This window comes from Haliotis cracherodii, unplaced genomic scaffold (genome assembly GCF_022045235.1).
Source record: "Haliotis cracherodii isolate W230 unplaced genomic scaffold, xgHalCrac1.p SCAF_14, whole genome shotgun sequence".
In the NCBI taxonomy this organism is placed as follows: Eukaryota; Metazoa; Mollusca; class Gastropoda; order Lepetellida; family Haliotidae; genus Haliotis; species Haliotis cracherodii.
This window is the reverse complement of record NW_027266269.1, coordinates 32,288,962-32,306,777: the sequence shown is the minus strand read 5'-3', so window position 1 is coordinate 32,306,777 and position 17,816 is coordinate 32,288,962. Positions and strand designations below refer to the sequence as shown.

The window sequence follows — 17,816 nt, the reverse complement described above, 5'->3', positions numbered from 1 at the left end:
TCACCCAGACAACATTTCTCTGAAATATTTAAACGTTTTCAGAGGAGGATATTGCTGCACATACGATCAAAATAATCCAGTCGGCTTTATTCCTACACGAGTTGCCTCCCGTGGATCCTCCGCCCATCAGTGATAGAATGCAACACGAAACATTCCGCACGCTGACAAGCTGAACAAAATTAAGTATTGTTTCTGGTCTTTTCGTTTGGCAAATTTCGGAAAACTGATGTCACAACTTCACTTCTGAAGCTCAAAAAGCCAGATAATCGCGATTTGAAAGCGATCGAACTTAAATAGTTTTGTGACGCTTTTAGCAATATTCCAGCAATCTCACGGCGGGGGACACCAGAAATGGGCTTCACACATTGTACCCATGTCGGGAATCGAACCCGTTTCTTCGGCGTGACGATCGAACGCTTTAACCACTTGGCTACCCGACCGCCCCTAAACGGTATGTGAAAAGGGACTGTCGCAGAACTGAGAAAATGTTCAAAACAGTTTGAAAAGTATTTAATAAATTACAGTACTGGCGTCGTTGTTTGATCTCAGCCTACGAGGTCGTTCAGACTGTAAGAGACGTATACGGGGTATTAGTGCAACCAAAACATCAATGCCAGAAGCAATCACTACAACAGCGTTAAAGCTACAACGATTTCATAATAACAAGAGCACACTGTGTAGAAGAAATGCTTCAGTACCTATACTAAATAGACTTATACTAACATATTGTAGACTTTATCCAAGGCTATCACTAATATAGACGACCCGTGAAGATCCGGGGTAGAATAGGTTGTCAGCAACCCATGCTTGTCCTTAAAGCGACTATGCTTGTCGTAAAAGGCGACTATGCTTGTCGTAAAAGGCGACTAACGGGATTGGGTGGTCAGGAACGCTGACATGGTTGATACATGTCATCGATACCAATTGCGTAGATTAAGGCCCATGATGTCAATCACTGGATTGTCTGGTTCCGATTCGATTATTTACAGACCGCCGTCATATAGCCGGAATATTGCTGGATGCGACATAAAACAACACACACACACACACACACACACACACACACACACACACACACACACACACACACACACACACACACACAAAATCCGTCAGTATTAAGGCAACCTCAAATCTCTTAATTTCCGAGCTGAAACCGACGAACCAGTGGTTGACAATATGAGCGACGAATGTAGTACGCTGGCATACATACAAACTACATGAAACCTACCCTACACAAGCGCGAGCAGACACAGACGCACAGACAGACAGACAGACACACACACAGAGGCATCAACTCAGAGAGAAAGAGAGACAGAGAGAGATCGAGAGACAGAGAGAGAGACAGAGAGAAACACAAAGAGAGAGACGTAGAGTCTTACCGAGACTCAGGGTAGCAGCAGCGGCAACTTGCCCCAGCAAGTTGGTTGCCAGACATGTCCATATGCCCACGTGGCTGTTTGTCATTTGAGGAATATCAATGGAGTCATCGATATTTATTACTGTCCCAGGGGGAAAAAATGTGGAGCCTGTTGGCTGGAAACAAACAAAGTATTTTAACGTTTTGTACCTCACATCACAATGTCACGCCAATCCAATCCACTAACGTCAATACCTCCATATACCATGTTCCTCCACTCCAGAATACATACGGCCGCAAGGCTGTGTTTTTCGGTATTTCTAACCAAAACATCAACCCATGTCACGGCCTGCTTCCAGGGCCCCACGTTGGGATGACGTCCTAAAAGTGGGGGCATTCTAATGGCATTCGTCACCACTCGCCCCTTTCCGTAACTGCTATTCGGCTTGTCCCGGACTAACACGAGTTTGTCACGAATGGCATTCGTCACCACTCGCCCCTTTCCGTAACTGCTATTCGGCTTGTCCCGGAATAACACGAGTTGGTCACGAATTGGTCAGATTTGGCCCCAGGAACCGATGCATGTCGTACGAGGCGACTAAATGGATCACGTGCACGGAGACGTGGTCGATAAGGGTCCGAATTGTTGATACTTGGGAGAGACATGGGGAATCCAGGTGATAATATAGGTCCCCAGCATCCTACACTGGTCGTAAAAGGCGACTGAATAGATCGCGTTGTCAGGCTCGGTTGAAGCATGTCATCGGCTCTCAATTGCATTAATCGATGTTCATGATATTAATCACTGGACTAGCTGGTCCAGACTTGATTAATTACAGATCGTCATCATTTTGTTGGATTATTGTTCAGTGTGGTAGTAAGCAGCGAACAAACAACAAACAAATTATAAATATCTTGGTGAGGTGAGGCGAAATTGGGTTTAACGTCGCGTCCAAGATTATTGCACGTATATAGCGACGTGCATGCACGTGTGTATGTGTGTGGCTGCTTGTACTAGTCCGGACTGATGCCGATTTATAGTGCTAGCTCACTGAGATACCATGCCGCAGTTTAACATGAATACCCCACTCAAACACAGTACACTGACTCCGAGCCGACCAGTCCTTGTTATAGCCCCTTAATGCCGAGCACCAGCCAGGGTAACAACAAGTACCATCTTTTAACGTCTTTTGGTATGACGCGGCCGGGGATCGAACCCCGGACCTTCCGCTCTCCGGGCGGACGCTCTACCACTAGACCACGGAGGCGGTCCTCCTCACCGAGGAAAACGTCCACTGCACTCTTGGTGTAGGTGTCCCTGTAACAACACATCTCAGCGCCACCGCGTCGTGGAGCTTGACCTGCTGATCTCGTGGGGCCTGCACTATAGTCGGTATATCTGCAACAGATTTCGTTACATACGCTTGAAGAAACGAGGTCTTTTTAAGCTTTTAAGAGCTCGTTCCAGTATCTTGGAAATTTGGAAATTGTTGTGGATGGAAAGTTTGGAAATGAGTGCGTGTAAGTGTTTGTACTCGCACGACGTTTATTTCTGAGCTGAATATTATATGTTCTATCGTAATCTGTAGGAGCTATTTCCTTTAAAACATATGATATGAAATATGATATCGTTTCTTTACCATGCTAGCAAGGTACAAACTACGGACCGCTGTCATATACCTGGAATATTGCTGAGTGCGGCGTTAAACAACAAATCATCACTAACTAATCACAAAGAGGTACGGGTGCGCACGCTCATAAATATATAACTTCACTGAAGCTCGACCTGTGCTGATCCGGGTTAGAAAAGGTCTTCAGCAACCCATGCTTTTTGTAAGAGGCGACTGTGCTTGTCGTAAGTGACGACTGACGGGATTGAGTGGTCAGGGCTGTCATCGTTTCCCTATTGCGTGGATCGATGCTCATGATATCAATCTGGTCTGGTCTGGATTGTCTGGTCCAGACTCGATTATTTACAAACCGCCGTCATATAGCTTGAATATTGCAGAGAGAGGCGTTAAACAACAAACCAACCAACCAACCAACCAAATCCATACTGGTTGGATTGACAAAGTGGTGAACGTCTGGGACCCGTATCACATATTGCAGAGCGTGGCGTTACACAACAAACAAACGAACAAACAAAATCACTGTGGCTTACCCTCAACCGTCAGCACAGCCAGTGATTCCTTGGAACCCACTAAATTACTTGAGAGGCACCTGTAAACGCCTTCATCCCCTTTAGCTACGGCATCAATGACCATCTGACTGCCTGTCGGAGTCGTCGTTACGCCATTGGTGATGTTGCTGTGGGACGTCCCGTGCACAAACTGCCATATGATGGAGGGCGTTGGGTTACCGCTGACGGTGCAGCTAAATGTCACTCTCCGTCCTGCTTGTACAGTTTGTGTCAAAGGGCCTTGAATGATCTCCAGATTTCCAGCTGGAAAGATAAGTACATGTTTTAGGGAATATACATCCAGAATGTCCCTGTGGTGATATTGCTGGTATATTGCTATAAGCGGCGTAAACAATACTCACTCCATCACCCATCCATCTATCATTCATGTCCCATCCACCACCCATCCATCCATCATACATCCATCCATCCAACACCATCCATTCATCCATCCACCATCCGTATATCCATTCATCCACCCAGCACAATTTATCCATGCACCCGTCCATCCATCATCCATCCCGCACCATCCATCTATATATCAATACATCCATCCGTATATCCATTCATCGATCCACCCGTCCATCCATGAATACATCCAGCACCATCCATCCATCCATCCGTATATCCATTCATCCATCCAGAATCATCCATCCATGCATCTACCCGTATATCCATTCATCCATCCACCCGTCCATCCATGAATACATCCAGCACCATCCATCCATCCATCCGTATATCATTCATCCATCCAGAATCATCCATCCATACATCTACCCGTATATCCATTCATCCATCCACCCGTCCATCTATTCACCCATCAAACAACATCCATCAATCCATCAATCCATCCATCCGTATATCCATCCGTCCATCCATCCATACATCCATCCATCCATCATCCATCCATCCAGTATCATCCATCCATCCAGTATCATCCATACATCCATACATCCATCCACCCGTCACGCCATCCATCCATCCATCCATCATCCACCCATCCACACTTTGTCCCCAGCATGTCCAGTAAACATTTTTTTCTTTTAAACCTGAGGGAAACTTTTTTTCAGTATTATTCGAACAAATACTTTTTCTAATCAAAATGTTTTGAACCATCATATATGATGTTATGCAGGTGTCAGACGTTTACCACTTCGGTGAAACCCACGAGCACGGGTATGGTGCAGACAAACCTAGAAACATATCAGGGCGAACCGGGATTCGAACCCACAATCATAGGTTTGTGGCGTGCCCAAGGGACGCAACTCTGCACAGCGAATCGCGGCGCCTACGACGACTGGGCCACCCATGCCCCCTCACGCCGCATTGAGCAGCATTTCAATGATATGGCGTGAATGTTAAATTAGGGATGCAGCACAAAGTGATACCGACCACACAGGTTTACCCCCTCAAGAATCCTGAAAAAAGGGACAAATTCGTGGATTCGAACCCGAGTTAAGCAGATCCTGACGCAATTTAAGTGTCGCAACTGCTAGTTTGGAAACACCAACGAAAAATGGTATTTGCTATCAAACCAATGATCCCAAGATAGCAAATCTCGGGCTCCCCCAAATGATCAGCCGATCCTGGTGTAACTGTGGTATACATTCAATTTCCATAGCGACTGATAGTGGCATAGATCGAGTGAGTGAGTGATTGAGTGGGTTGTACGGCGCTTTTAGCAATATTACAGCAATATCACGGCGGGGGACACCAGAGATGGGCTTCACACATTGGACATGTGGAGAATCGAACCTTGTCTGAGACCATACTAGACCATTCAACATGATAAAAGACGCGAATTACCAATTGCAGTTAGGTTTCCTGAAGCGGACCAGGAGTGGCTTCCGAATTTTGCCTCGCACGTGTATGATCCCTCGTCCGTGGCCTCCACTGACTTCACGTGGAAGGTGAGCTCCGGGGGTTGGACGTCGTTAGTGTAGATGTGTTGAACATTTCCACTCAGGTTCGTGAAGAACCAGGTCATTGACATTGTTTCATTTGTCTCAGGGTCGAACTTGCAGTTGTAGATAGCAGTGGATCCCACAACCACAGTTTGATGGTCCGGTCGGACGACCAACTTATCTGAAACGAGGACAGGTGATGAGTGGTGGATAGGTGATCCATGGATGGATGGATGGATGGATGGATGAAAGGATGGAAGGATGGATGGATGATGCATGGATGGGTGATGGATGATGGATGGATGGATGGATGATGCATGGATGGGTGATGGATGGATGGGTGGATAGGTGGATGAAAGGATGGAAGGGTGGATGGATGATGCATGGATGGGTGATGGATGGATGGACGGATGGATGATGCATGGATGGGTGATGGATGATGGATGGATGGATGGATGGATGGATGGATGAAAGGATGGATGGATGAAAGGGTGGATGGATGATGCATGGATGGGTGATGGATGATGGATGGATGGATGGAAGGATGGATGGATGATGCAGGGATGGATGATGGATGTATGGATGGATGGATGAAAGGATGGATTGATGGAAGGGTGGATGGATGGATGGAAGGATGGATGGATGATGCATGGATGGATGGATGGGTGATGGATGATGGATGGAAGGATGGATGGATGATGCATGGATGGGTGATGGATGGATGGGTGGATAGGTGGATGAAAGGATGGAAGGATGGATGGATGATGCATGGATGGGTGATGGATGGATGGATGGATGGATGGATGGAAGGGTGGATAGATGATGCATGGATGGGTGATGGATGATGGATGGATGGATGATGGATGGATGGAAGGATGGATGGATGATGCATGGATGGGTGATGGATGATGATGGATGGATGGATGGGTGGAAGGATGGAAGGATGGATGGATGATGCATGGATGGGTGATGGATGATGGATGGATGGATGGGTGGGTGGAAGGATGGAAGGATGGATGGATGATGCATGGATCGGTGATGGATGATGGATGGATGGGTGGATGAAAGGATGGAAGGATGGATGGGTGATGGATGATGGATGGATTATGGATGGATGGATGGATGGATGGAAGGATGGATGGATGGATGGATGGATGGATGGATGGATGGATGGAAGGATGAATGGAAGGATGGATGGATGATGGATGGATGGATGGATGGATGGATGAAAGGATGGAAGGATGGATGGATGAATGGATGTATCGATGATGCATGGATGGATGGATGGATGAGTGATGGAAGGATGTATCGGTGATGATGTTGGATGGATGGATAGATAGATGATGGATTACTGATGGATTGATGATTTATTTCATTATACGGGCTCTTAACCAATTGTAATGTTAATAGTGAGTGAGTTTGGGGCTTAACGCCGCTTTTAACAGTATTCCAGTTATATCACGGCATGTCAGCTAAATGTGGGAGGAAAGCCCGAAGTGATGCAAGCCTCAGACGTTTACCACTTCGGTGAAACCCACGAGCACGGTATGGTGCTGACAAACCTAGAAACATAATCGCGGCGAACCGGGATTCGAACCCACAATCATAGGTTTCTGGCATGCCCAAAGGACGCAACTCGACCATTAGATATTCTATTGGTAGGGGAGGAGGCGAACTATTTTTTAAGAGAAACACCTTGCAACAAAGTAATTATTGTGGCAAGTAATTTCTTATTTTTTCACAACAATCTGAGCATATATTTTTTCAAGAATTGTCGGGGACAATTTATTTCTGTCGATACAATCCACGGGCGTGACAAGCCTGGGTTGCTGAAGACTAATTGTAAGCCGGATCTTCACTTTAGTGATATAACAGAAAGAAGGGAACCTGGCCTAAAGAAGGTACTACTACTACAACAACGACAACGACAACAGCGGAGGTCCAGTGGATAGAGTGTCTGCCCGGAGAGCGGAAGGGCGGGGGTTCGATCCCTTGCCGCGTCATAACGAAAGACGTTAAAAGATGGTACTTGTTGTTACCTGTCTGGCGCTCGGCATTAAGGGACTAACTGGAGTTAGTATACTGTGTCTGAGTGGGGTCTTCCTGTTAAATTGCGACATGGTATCTCAGTAGGCTGGCACTTATAAAATTGGCATTAGTCCGTACTTATACAAGCAGAAAGACACACACACACACACACACATGTGAATACACGTCGCTATAAAAACATGTGTAATAATCTTGAACGCGACCTTAAACCCCATTTCACCCCACCTCACCTCACATCCTCCATATTAACTCAGTTATAAGCAGTTTTTATCAAATATATTTCAGAGTGGACCTATAAATAAACCAAATACACAATTCTCCGTACATGTGTCGTAGACTCCCGTTGTAGTAGGCCTAGTTGTAGTCGTAGAAGTTGTAGTAGTTGTTGTTGGTGTAGTTATCGTTGACGTTGTAGGACATACTGTTTGGCCGGGGACGACAGGCGTGCCAATAGCTGTCATGTTCGTTATCCCTTTCTTCATAGAACAGAATTCATTGTTACAGTTGCTCCGCTCGTCACAGCATCCCCGACACAACTCGTAGCGCTTCACCACGTGGCGTCGACCAAATGGTAAGTGATGTCCAATCGCCTCACATACCTATATAAAAAGTGCGTCATATGTTTAGCATTCAGTTGAAAAGCCCATTCAAGTATTTATACCAGTAAAACAAAGTTGAGAACCAGTCGATTCTTTCATATCAAGGAACGACCATCTGATGTTCGTGAATAAGGGGATTTTGCTGGGATTTTGCTCCGAGACTGAGTATATTTCAGCTGCAGCAAATGGACAATATATTTGCTTACAATATACATATGTATATGCTTAATATTAATTAAAAGTCCAAATGTTTCTTTTTAAAATAAGTGTTAGGTGTCAGGTAATGTATTTTTTGTCATCAGTTTGAAGCATAAGAATGGTTATCAAGAATCTTCTGTGACAATTTTTTGTGGGTAAAAATCCAGACAGGTTAGATACAGTAATATGAAATAATCGGATGGTCCTCAACTCTTTTGGAGTAGTTTATATCTTTATGCACTAAGATACGCGGGTTGGTAAAAATACGTAAACAAGTACCCATGTAACAATGACCTAAAAGTATAAAACTAATTTGTCTCAGGGAAATACTTGAAAAATCCATGTCCACTCTCATCCCCATAGAGTTTTAATAGGGTGATATATATGTTGATTCAAGAAGTTTGAGAGAGAGTTTTACAATCCCAATATTTACTGGATATATATATCGAATGCCGTGAGGTTATATACTAGTATACCGAATGAAATTGGGATTAAACGTGGTTTAAGATCGTTTATTTATCTTATATAGCGCTGCTTGTTCTAGTCCATCTGATGCCGGTTTAAAGTGCCAGCCCTTTGGGATACCTTACCCTACTCAGACACAGTATACTGACTTCAAACCTCCAGGTCTTTGTTCCCCTTAATGCCGAGTGCCAGGCAGGGTAACAGCAAGTACCACATTTTAACGTCTTTTGGTATGACGCGGCCGGGGATCGAACTTCCGACCTTCCGCTCTTAGACAAGACGCGCTATTCACTAGAATATGGAGGAGGCGAGGGGATCGAACCACCGACCTTCCACACTCTGGGTGGACGCTCTACCTACTAGACCACGGAGACTAGTCAGAAGTTAGCAGGAATTCACTGAGTGCGCATCCAGATGTTTGACCTAACCTGTCGTGGAAGACAGCCCATGTCAAAGGTCACTCCCCCAACGTCGCTGATCTTCTCGTGTGTTTGGCACACCTGTATGACAACAATGACAAGCTGTTACGTTTACAAATATTCAGGTAATAAAGTAAAAACGTCAAAACTCAGTCAGGTCAAGTTCATTTATTATTACCTGTTTATGATATATGTGAATAATATGGAGAATAAAAACAGTTTCTATAATTGATTCGTTTTTAGCCCGATTCTTATACAGTAAACGGTTATAACGAAATCAAAGGGACCACTAATTTTAGTTCGTAATAACCGTGGTTTGTTATAAGCATATATACAACATATACATCAAATGGCCGGGACTAAAAAAATAAGTTCGTTATTTCGGTCAGTTCGTTACAAGCGTGTTCGTTATAAACGTAGTTAACTGTATAGCTTTAAAACATAACTATTTCTTGTTTGTTCCCTTTTAAGCCAACATAGGGGCGGTCGGGTAGCCAAGTGGTTAAAGCGTTCACTCATCACGCCGAAGACCCGGGTTAGATTCCCGACCTGGGTACAATGTATGAAGCCCATTTCTGGTGTCCCCCGCCGTGATATTGCTGGAATATTGCTAAAAGCGGCGTAAAACCATACTCACTCACTCACTCACTCACTCACTCACTCAGCCAACATAAAACATGGGTGGCTACACTCTTTTGCCCGGCAATGTATATCAAATGCATATTTGTTTGTTTGTTTGTTTGTTCTTTAACGCTGCACTCAGCAATATTCCAGCTATGTGACGGCGGTCTGTAAGTAATCGAGTATGGACCAGACAATTCAGTGATTGACGTCATGAGCATCGATCCACGCAATTGAGATACGATGACATGCATCAACCAAGTCAGCGAGCCTGACCACCCGATCCCGTTAGTCGCCTTTTACGACAAGAATAGTCGCCTTTAACGGCAAGTATTGGTTGCTGAAGACCTATTCTACCGGAATCTTCACGGGTTACTCATGATAGAGTTGGAATCGTATAATGGACTCTATTTTTATCAGAGATATCTTATTGTGATGGAAAGGGTTTGGTCGCTTTTTTACACTTTTCATTATCATTTTTAAAAAATGGCCATTGCATGTTGACATATAAATCGAACAGAGCTGACATTTTTTGCAAGGTATCTACAGGACATCAGGACATGTATCTGCCGAGTTGGCCATGTCAACCTGTCTAAATACTCACTTCACCCACGGAACACTTGGTCGTGTGATGGCAGTCCGCTGGATCAGCGATACCCAGACAGTTGTAGCACACCATCACCCTCAATGCAGGAGCTAAAGCAAACATGGGCAAATGTAGGAAGGAATCATACCAGACCTATATAAACATAGTTGGTACAAGGGAGTGGTGGGGTAGCCTAGTTATTGAAGCGTTCGCTCTTCACGCCAAAGGCCCGGGTTCGATTCCCTACATGGGTACAATATGTGAAGCCCATTTCTGGTTTCCCCCGCCGTGATGTTGCTGGAATATTGCTAAAAGCGGCGTAAAACCATACTCAGTCACTCCTTAATATCAAATCCACTTGTACAAAAATGTTTTGACGTTAATATCACTGTTTGTTTGTTTGTTGTTTAACGCCGCATTCCAACATTTCAGCTATATGACGGCGGTATGTAGATAATGGAGTCTTCAGTGACTGACTGAATTTGGATACAATGACATGCTTCAACAAAGGTAGCGATCCTGACCAAATAGTCTTGCTATTACAGGCTTCGCTTGCTGAAGACCAGGGAGACACAGACATAAATAGATATTTGAGGAGAGATACACAGCGTCTTCAGGGAAAAGAGTAACAGACAGACACACAGACAGACGCAAAGCAGATCAACAGACGCAGAGAGAGGAGACAGATAACACGGGAACATAAACAGACGCAGATAGCGGAGATGGACAGAGGGGAGACAGACAGATCAACAGACGCAGTAAGAGGAGATAGAGAGACAGACAAAGACAGATCAACAGACGCAGAGAGAGGAAATAGACAGACAGACAAGGACAGATCAACAGACGGAGAGAGAGGAGACGGACGCAGGGGGGGGGGGGGGGGGGGGAGGCAGACAGACACACGGGCAGATAAACAGACCCAGAGAAAAGGGGAAGAGGCAACACGGGAAGACGCAGAACACTGGGAGACAGACAGACAGACATACTCAAACACAGACAGGGTGAAAGAAACAGATTTCGCGTGATACATAGATGGGAGAGAGTTTAACAGACAGACAGACAGACAGACACACGTACACCCAGACATGGACACACAATGTCAGGACATATTTACAACTTACGCAGGAGATTGCCATGGTTATCAAAGTTGATGTTGCAAAAGTTGTCATAACAACATGATGTCCAGAACTCTATTTCAAACATTGGGTCCGGAGCGTCACTCAGACTGCCAATACTGTCACACAGCTGAAATGAAATGTCACAAGCATTAAAACTACCATCTCGATAACTCAGATTATAATGCCGTATTCTATTATGATAAATACCGTTGACCCATTCTCTACCATAAATATGTGTCGGAAATGACGTCACCATCTCATATTAGTAACTTCGCACGGAATGTCTCTCGCTCAATGGTGTTGTTTTATTGGACGGGTGAGTGCGTGCGTGCGTGAGTGCGTGAGTGCGTGTGTGTCTGCGTGTCTGCTTTCACTACCCCCAACAAATTCCGGTTTATGTTTCTAGACCCACTAAGATACTCTGCCGCTGTTAGACATGGATATCACACTCACTCACTCACTATATTGACTCCGAGCTGACGCATGCAGGGTAACAACAAGTACAATCTTTAAACATCTTTTGGTATGACCGGGGATCGAACCACCGTACTCCCGCCCTCCTAGCAGACGCTCTGTCCACTCGACCACGGAGTCAGTCAGTTTAGTTTAATGCATACGGTTAACACCGTATTCCAGCTATATCACAACTGTACCAAACTTCCCATTGGAAGAATGAAGATATGGAAATCCATACGCAACCCTGTCTTCATTTATACAACTTCGTTAATATCACTAACTTAATTTACAAGGAGCACGGGTTGCCCAGCCGTCTGTGGCGCCGCAATTCGCTGTGCAGAGTTACGTCCCCTGGAGCTATGATCGTGGGTTCGAATTCCGCTTCGCCCCGATTTATTTCTAGGTTTGTCGCCGTGCTCGTGAGTTTCACCAAAGTGGTGACGTCTAAGACCTTCATTACTTAGGGATTTCCGACCGCCTCCGTGGTCTAGTGGTAGAGCGTCCGCCCGGAGAGCGGAAGATCCGGGGTTCGATCTCCAGCCGCGTCATACCAAAAAACGTGAAAAGATGGTACTTGTTGTTACCCTGTCTGGCGCTCGGCATTAAGGGGCTAAAACAAGGACTGGTCGGCTCGGAGTCAGTAGACTGTGTCTGAATAGGGTATTCATGTTAAACTGCGGCATGGTATCTCAGTGAGCTAGCACTATATATAGGCATCAGTCCGGACTAGTACCAGCAGCCACACAAACAGACACACGTCGATGCACGTCGCTATATAAGTGCAATAATCTTGGACGCGACGTTAAACCATATTTCACCACACCTCACCTCACTTCGGGATTTCCTCCCATGGCGTTAAAACCAACTCACCCATTCAATCACTGACGTATAATGAGTAGGTACTGTAAGAAACGACGACTAACAGGAGCAGTTGTCTGGGTTGTCATTTGTAAAATACGTTTCGCTTTCCATGACAACGTTCATGTTGTTTTTTCTTCATCGGAAATCATATGAATGGTCATCACGTACCGTTTTCGCCTTGCAGTCCAGATCATATAAGTAGCGGCCAGTCTCTGTGTGGAAATATTTCCTGGTATGGCAATGCTAAACAGAACAAAACTTCAATTATTAAACATAAGCAGCATTCGTTCGTGTGTGTGTAAGACGATGGGAACAGAGATTACTGAATCAGTTTCTGTCAAATGGTTCAAAAGTCGTCAAAATGTGAGTGAGTGAGTATGGTTTTACGCCGCTTTTAGCAATATTCTGGCAATATCAAGGCGGAGGACACCAGAAATTGGCTTCACACATTGTACACATGTCGGGAATTGAACCCGGGTCTTCAGCGTGACGAGCGAACCACTAGGCTACCCGACCGCCCATGAAATCGTCAGAAATATTGGACAGCTAGAATAAGTCACCTTTTTCCGGAAGTAATTATAAATCCAATCATTTAATACCAAATGTTGTCGACGAAAGCATCACTTACCATATCACCAGGGCATTCGCGAACAGTGTTGCAGTCTTGCGGGTTCTCTATTCCGTGACACTGAAAGCAACGGGCTCCCCCTAAAAAGGTGTCGTACTATTACCTTACTTCGTCGTGGCCCTTATTCATCTCTTATGTTCAGACAGGTGTAAAAGTAGTCACACTACATGAAAATGCTGATTTGTTAGGATTTGGTATACATTAGAAATATTTCCATTTATTACTTTTGTTTGTTTGTTTGATTAACGCCGCATTCGGTAATATTCTAGCTATATGACGGCGGTCTGTAAATAATCGAGTCTGGAACAGACAATCAGGTGATTAATATCATGAGCATCGTTCCACGTAATTGGGATAAGATTACATGCAACAACCAAGTCAGTGAGCCTGACCACCCGATCCCGATAGTCGCCTCTTTAGACAAGCATAGTCGCCTTTTTACGGCAAGTCTGCGTTGCTGAAGATCTATTCTACCCCGGATCTTCACGGGTCTCTTAGTACGTATGAAAATGGATATTATACTGAATTAAATTCTTCGAGGGTCCCAGTTATTATTATTCAATTTATTTGTAATTATATCAATTTACTATAAGGTTTGAAATAGCTAGCATTTACTATAATTCATTACTCATTGAGAATCTTGGCACATCATATCTCAAATATAATTATGAATATTGTCATTAGTAGTACTATCAAGCATCAGAAATAGTGATACAGAAAAACTTTATGAATTCCATTTCATGTTAATCCTATTTGAAATTAATGCAAAAGCGTGTTTCTGTTTCCATCAAATGCAGAGTTTGGGCATAGACGAGGACACAACCGCCGTATATCCCACTTGTCTAAAATGTAGTGGGGACGTATGGGCATTGACGCCGCACACGGCAACATTCCTTGTCGCACAGGACAAGTTTTGGTTGCTAGGGTGGGGATGGGGGCGGGGGGGGGTATGTTCACCTGGAATCTCCAGGGAGGATGTACGTAATGAATGACACGATAATTTTAGTTACGGGACATCATTATTCAGTTAAAACTCAGAATAGTGAAACTATATGAAACAAAATAACACCTACCTAGAGCCACGTCTAGGAGCCCCGCAATCAGTGTCAGAGACGCGATCACTGAAATATACAGTAATGTTGCATCGTGCACGCCAGCTTTTAGCAATATTCCTGCAATATCACTGCGGGAGTCAATTAGCTTCACATATTGTAACCATGTGGGGAATCAAACCCGGGACTTCGGGATGACGAGCGAACTCTTTAACCACTTGGGTACCCGACTCCCCCAAGTTGCTACCACATACATAATACAGTAAAATCGTTTAAAGATGTATTGATAAAATACAACAATAAAAAGAAAATGACGATATAACAGTGAAAGTTGCATTTTATTCAATCAAAAGAGGGCACATTGTTTCTCTTATAATGACCCTCCTCAAGCACGCGCACACGCATACTCACGCACGCACACAGACAATTACACACCTCACACACTCATGCATACACACGCCCAGCCATAACACACACACTCATGCATACACACGCCCACCCGTAACACATACACTCATGCATACAAACACACACACACACACACACACACGCACACACACACACACACACACACACACACACACGCTTCTCTCTCTCACACACACACACACACACACACACACACACGCTTCTCACACATCTCACTCACACACATGCACACCGTCAATCACAAATACACACATCACACACTCACACTCACGCATACAAACACCACTCACACACACTTAAGCACATACGAGCGCACGCGCACACACACACTTGAAGATTGTATTATTATTTTTTTTAAACCCAGCGAAATGTACGTCAATGGATTATAGGCTAATACCAGTATGTACACAAAAGGGCTACAATAACAATGCAAAACAGACTAATGAGAAAAAACATATAAGCCATATAAAACACCTGGATATGACCTACCTGAACATCCATTCATGCTGACCACCTTTGTCTGGTCTGTGAACCAGTCCGTGTTCCCAAGCCAGGTGTCGCGATAAGACAAGCTGGCTTATGATAAAAAAGTTTCAGATAACCACCAATCGTTTGGTGTTTCCTTGGTTTCTGATTTATTTTTGCATATTATATCCTCCGACTCGAAGATAATGGTAGGAAAATATATATAATGAGTTGATCACTGAAAATCAAATATGACATCAGACCCGTGAAGATCTGGGTTAGAATAGGTCTTCAGCAACCCATTCTTGCCGTAAAAGGCGACTATGCTTGTCCATTCGAGGCGACTAACGGGATCGGGTGGTCAGGCTCGCTGACTTGGTTGATGCATGTCATCGTATCCCAATTGCGTGCATCGATGCTCATGTCAATCACTGTATTGTCTGGTCCAGATTCGATTATTTTACAGACAGACGTCATATAGCTGGAAAATTTTACGGCAAGCATGGGTTGCTGAAGACCTATTCTACCCCGGAATCTTCACGGGTCGCTCAAGATAGTGAGAGTGCGTGTTTACGAAAGACAAATCTGCAAAATCTGCCAAAGCACTAGGCCATTTGTGTCCCCGGTACCTACATGAAAATAACCGATAACCATCGACTATAAAAACTCAATAATTTACGTAACGTTTTTCGAAAAAAAAATTAAATGTCAGAAACATGACGACAAAAGAATGCATATAAACAACGAATTTCAAGGATTTCAGAACCAGGTCGAGCAATCCACATGTACTCCTGTATTCAATACGAGGATAATGGGGAAACGTTGGGCTTTAGCCGAGAAGGGGTACCTCTGCCCCAGCCGTTTAAGGCGCCGCAATTCACTGCCGTCAGGCGCCGATGGTAGTAGACTCCATTCGATCCCAAACAATACATTTTGATATTTCATCATACCCGTGCTCGTGGGGGGTAAGTGCCAAGTGATAAATGTCCTAGACGTACATCACTTTCAGCTGTCCTCCCACACCAAGCTGAAACGCCGTGATATAGCAGACATGCAGTCAAAACAACGTTAAGCCCAAGTAACTCACTCACTCACTCACTCACTCACTCGATAACCCTTAATCGCGGGACAGCACTGCGCAAAGCTTCTCTCCTTAAACGCAAGGATCCATTTATCTCGGCTTCGATTGCGTTACAATTATATATATCCGTGCCTTATAAATGCATCATACATGCACGCGCATAGACATCATATATACATCAACATTCACAGAATATTATGTCATATATCATGCATTATGACACATAGATGAAGTAGCTAATATAATGAAACTCCGACACTAATGAAAAATACGTACATTCGGTTTGCCAAAATATGGAAAACGTTAATTTGACATTCTATTTAACCACACCTCAAGTAGGTCATTCCCTGGCATGGTGGCACGTCGTATATCAGGCGACGTTAAGCAACGTCGGTTGCGGAGAGTCCTTGGATGGGTGACCGCAAGCCCGAAGTGATGCAGGTCTTCGACATTTGCCACGTTGGTAAAAGCCACGGGTATGGTGCTGACAGACCTAGAAACATATTCGGGGCGAACTGGGATTCGAACCCACGACCCTTGGTTTCTGTTGTGCCCTGCAACCCTGCACAGTGAATGTCGGCGCTGGACCACAGTGTAACATTTTACCGCAGTTTATTACATTTTACCGCATTTGATTACAATTAACCGCGTTATTACAATTGAAATCGTAACAGGGTCACCGACGTTTATCTTATCCAGAGACACCACAAAGGTTGATAAGAGCTCGGCAGATCAGTTTGGGAAATAGGTGACCGTGGAACCGCGCCATTTTTTAATGCTTGCTTTTTAGGGTTTGTTACATGATTATTTATATAAATATTCTATCTGACCTCGAGTTCTATAAAACAGTAGTTACGATAAACACTAAAGCTATTCTATGCGTACAACCCATGACAACTGGTCTGTTCTTCATTGTTCGCTGATGCGATTGTCCACGGGATAGGGCAACCAATATCCAACGGAATTGTGTACAATATTAGGTCGACGGGTCACGAGGGGCATATGGTGTGTTATCTTACCTCACACATGAATGTCGGCTTCAGATTAGCTGAGAAACGATCTATTATTTTCGGCGGTCTGTAAATAATCGAGTTTGGATCAGACAACCCAGTGATTGACGATCCATGCAATTAAGATAAGATGACGTGCATCAACCAAATCAGCAAGCCTGACCACCCGATCCCGCCAGTCGCCTTTTACGACAAGCATAGTCGCCCTTTACGACAAGCGTGGGTTGCTGGAGACCTATTCTAACACCCCAGGGAAGCTGCTGGTTGTCAAAGTTGCAGTCTGAAACCGACTTCGCAGGTGAACTAGGCGGATATGATTATCTTTCCGACGTGACG

The 17,816-nt window shown here is 44.5% G+C and overlaps 1 protein-coding gene across 1 annotated transcript; it reads right to left on the bottom strand.

Moving 5' to 3' along the window:
• Positions 1-494: 494 nt before the first annotated feature.
• On the bottom strand, positions 495-15,472 carry LOC139460733 (roundabout homolog 2-like). The gene is made up of 13 exons (XM_071242211.1): positions 15,414-15,472; positions 14,517-14,564; positions 13,444-13,523; positions 12,984-13,058; positions 11,502-11,625; positions 10,399-10,490; positions 9,183-9,254; positions 7,818-8,091; positions 5,346-5,624; positions 3,522-3,803; positions 2,641-2,759; positions 1,383-1,536; positions 495-567 (listed from the first exon to the last, which is right to left on the bottom strand). Exons 1-13 carry the CDS (start codon positions 15,427-15,429, stop codon positions 563-565), a joined length of 1,620 nt encoding a protein of 539 aa, XP_071098312.1. The 5' UTR covers positions 15,430-15,472; the 3' UTR covers positions 495-562.
• Between the last annotated feature and the right edge of the window lie 2,344 nt (positions 15,473-17,816).

Excerpts from the sequence above, each read along its gene's own strand:
- LOC139460733 (XM_071242211.1), bottom strand. Across the intron at positions 11,626-12,983 it reads TGGACTGCAAGGCGAAAACG|CTGTGTGACAGTATTGGCAG; the intron begins GTACGTGATGAC and ends ATTTCATTTCAG. Across the intron at positions 1,537-2,640 it reads TGCAGTGGACGTTTTCCTCG|CCAACAGGCTCCACATTTTT; the intron begins GTGAGGAGGACC and ends GTTTGTTTCCAG.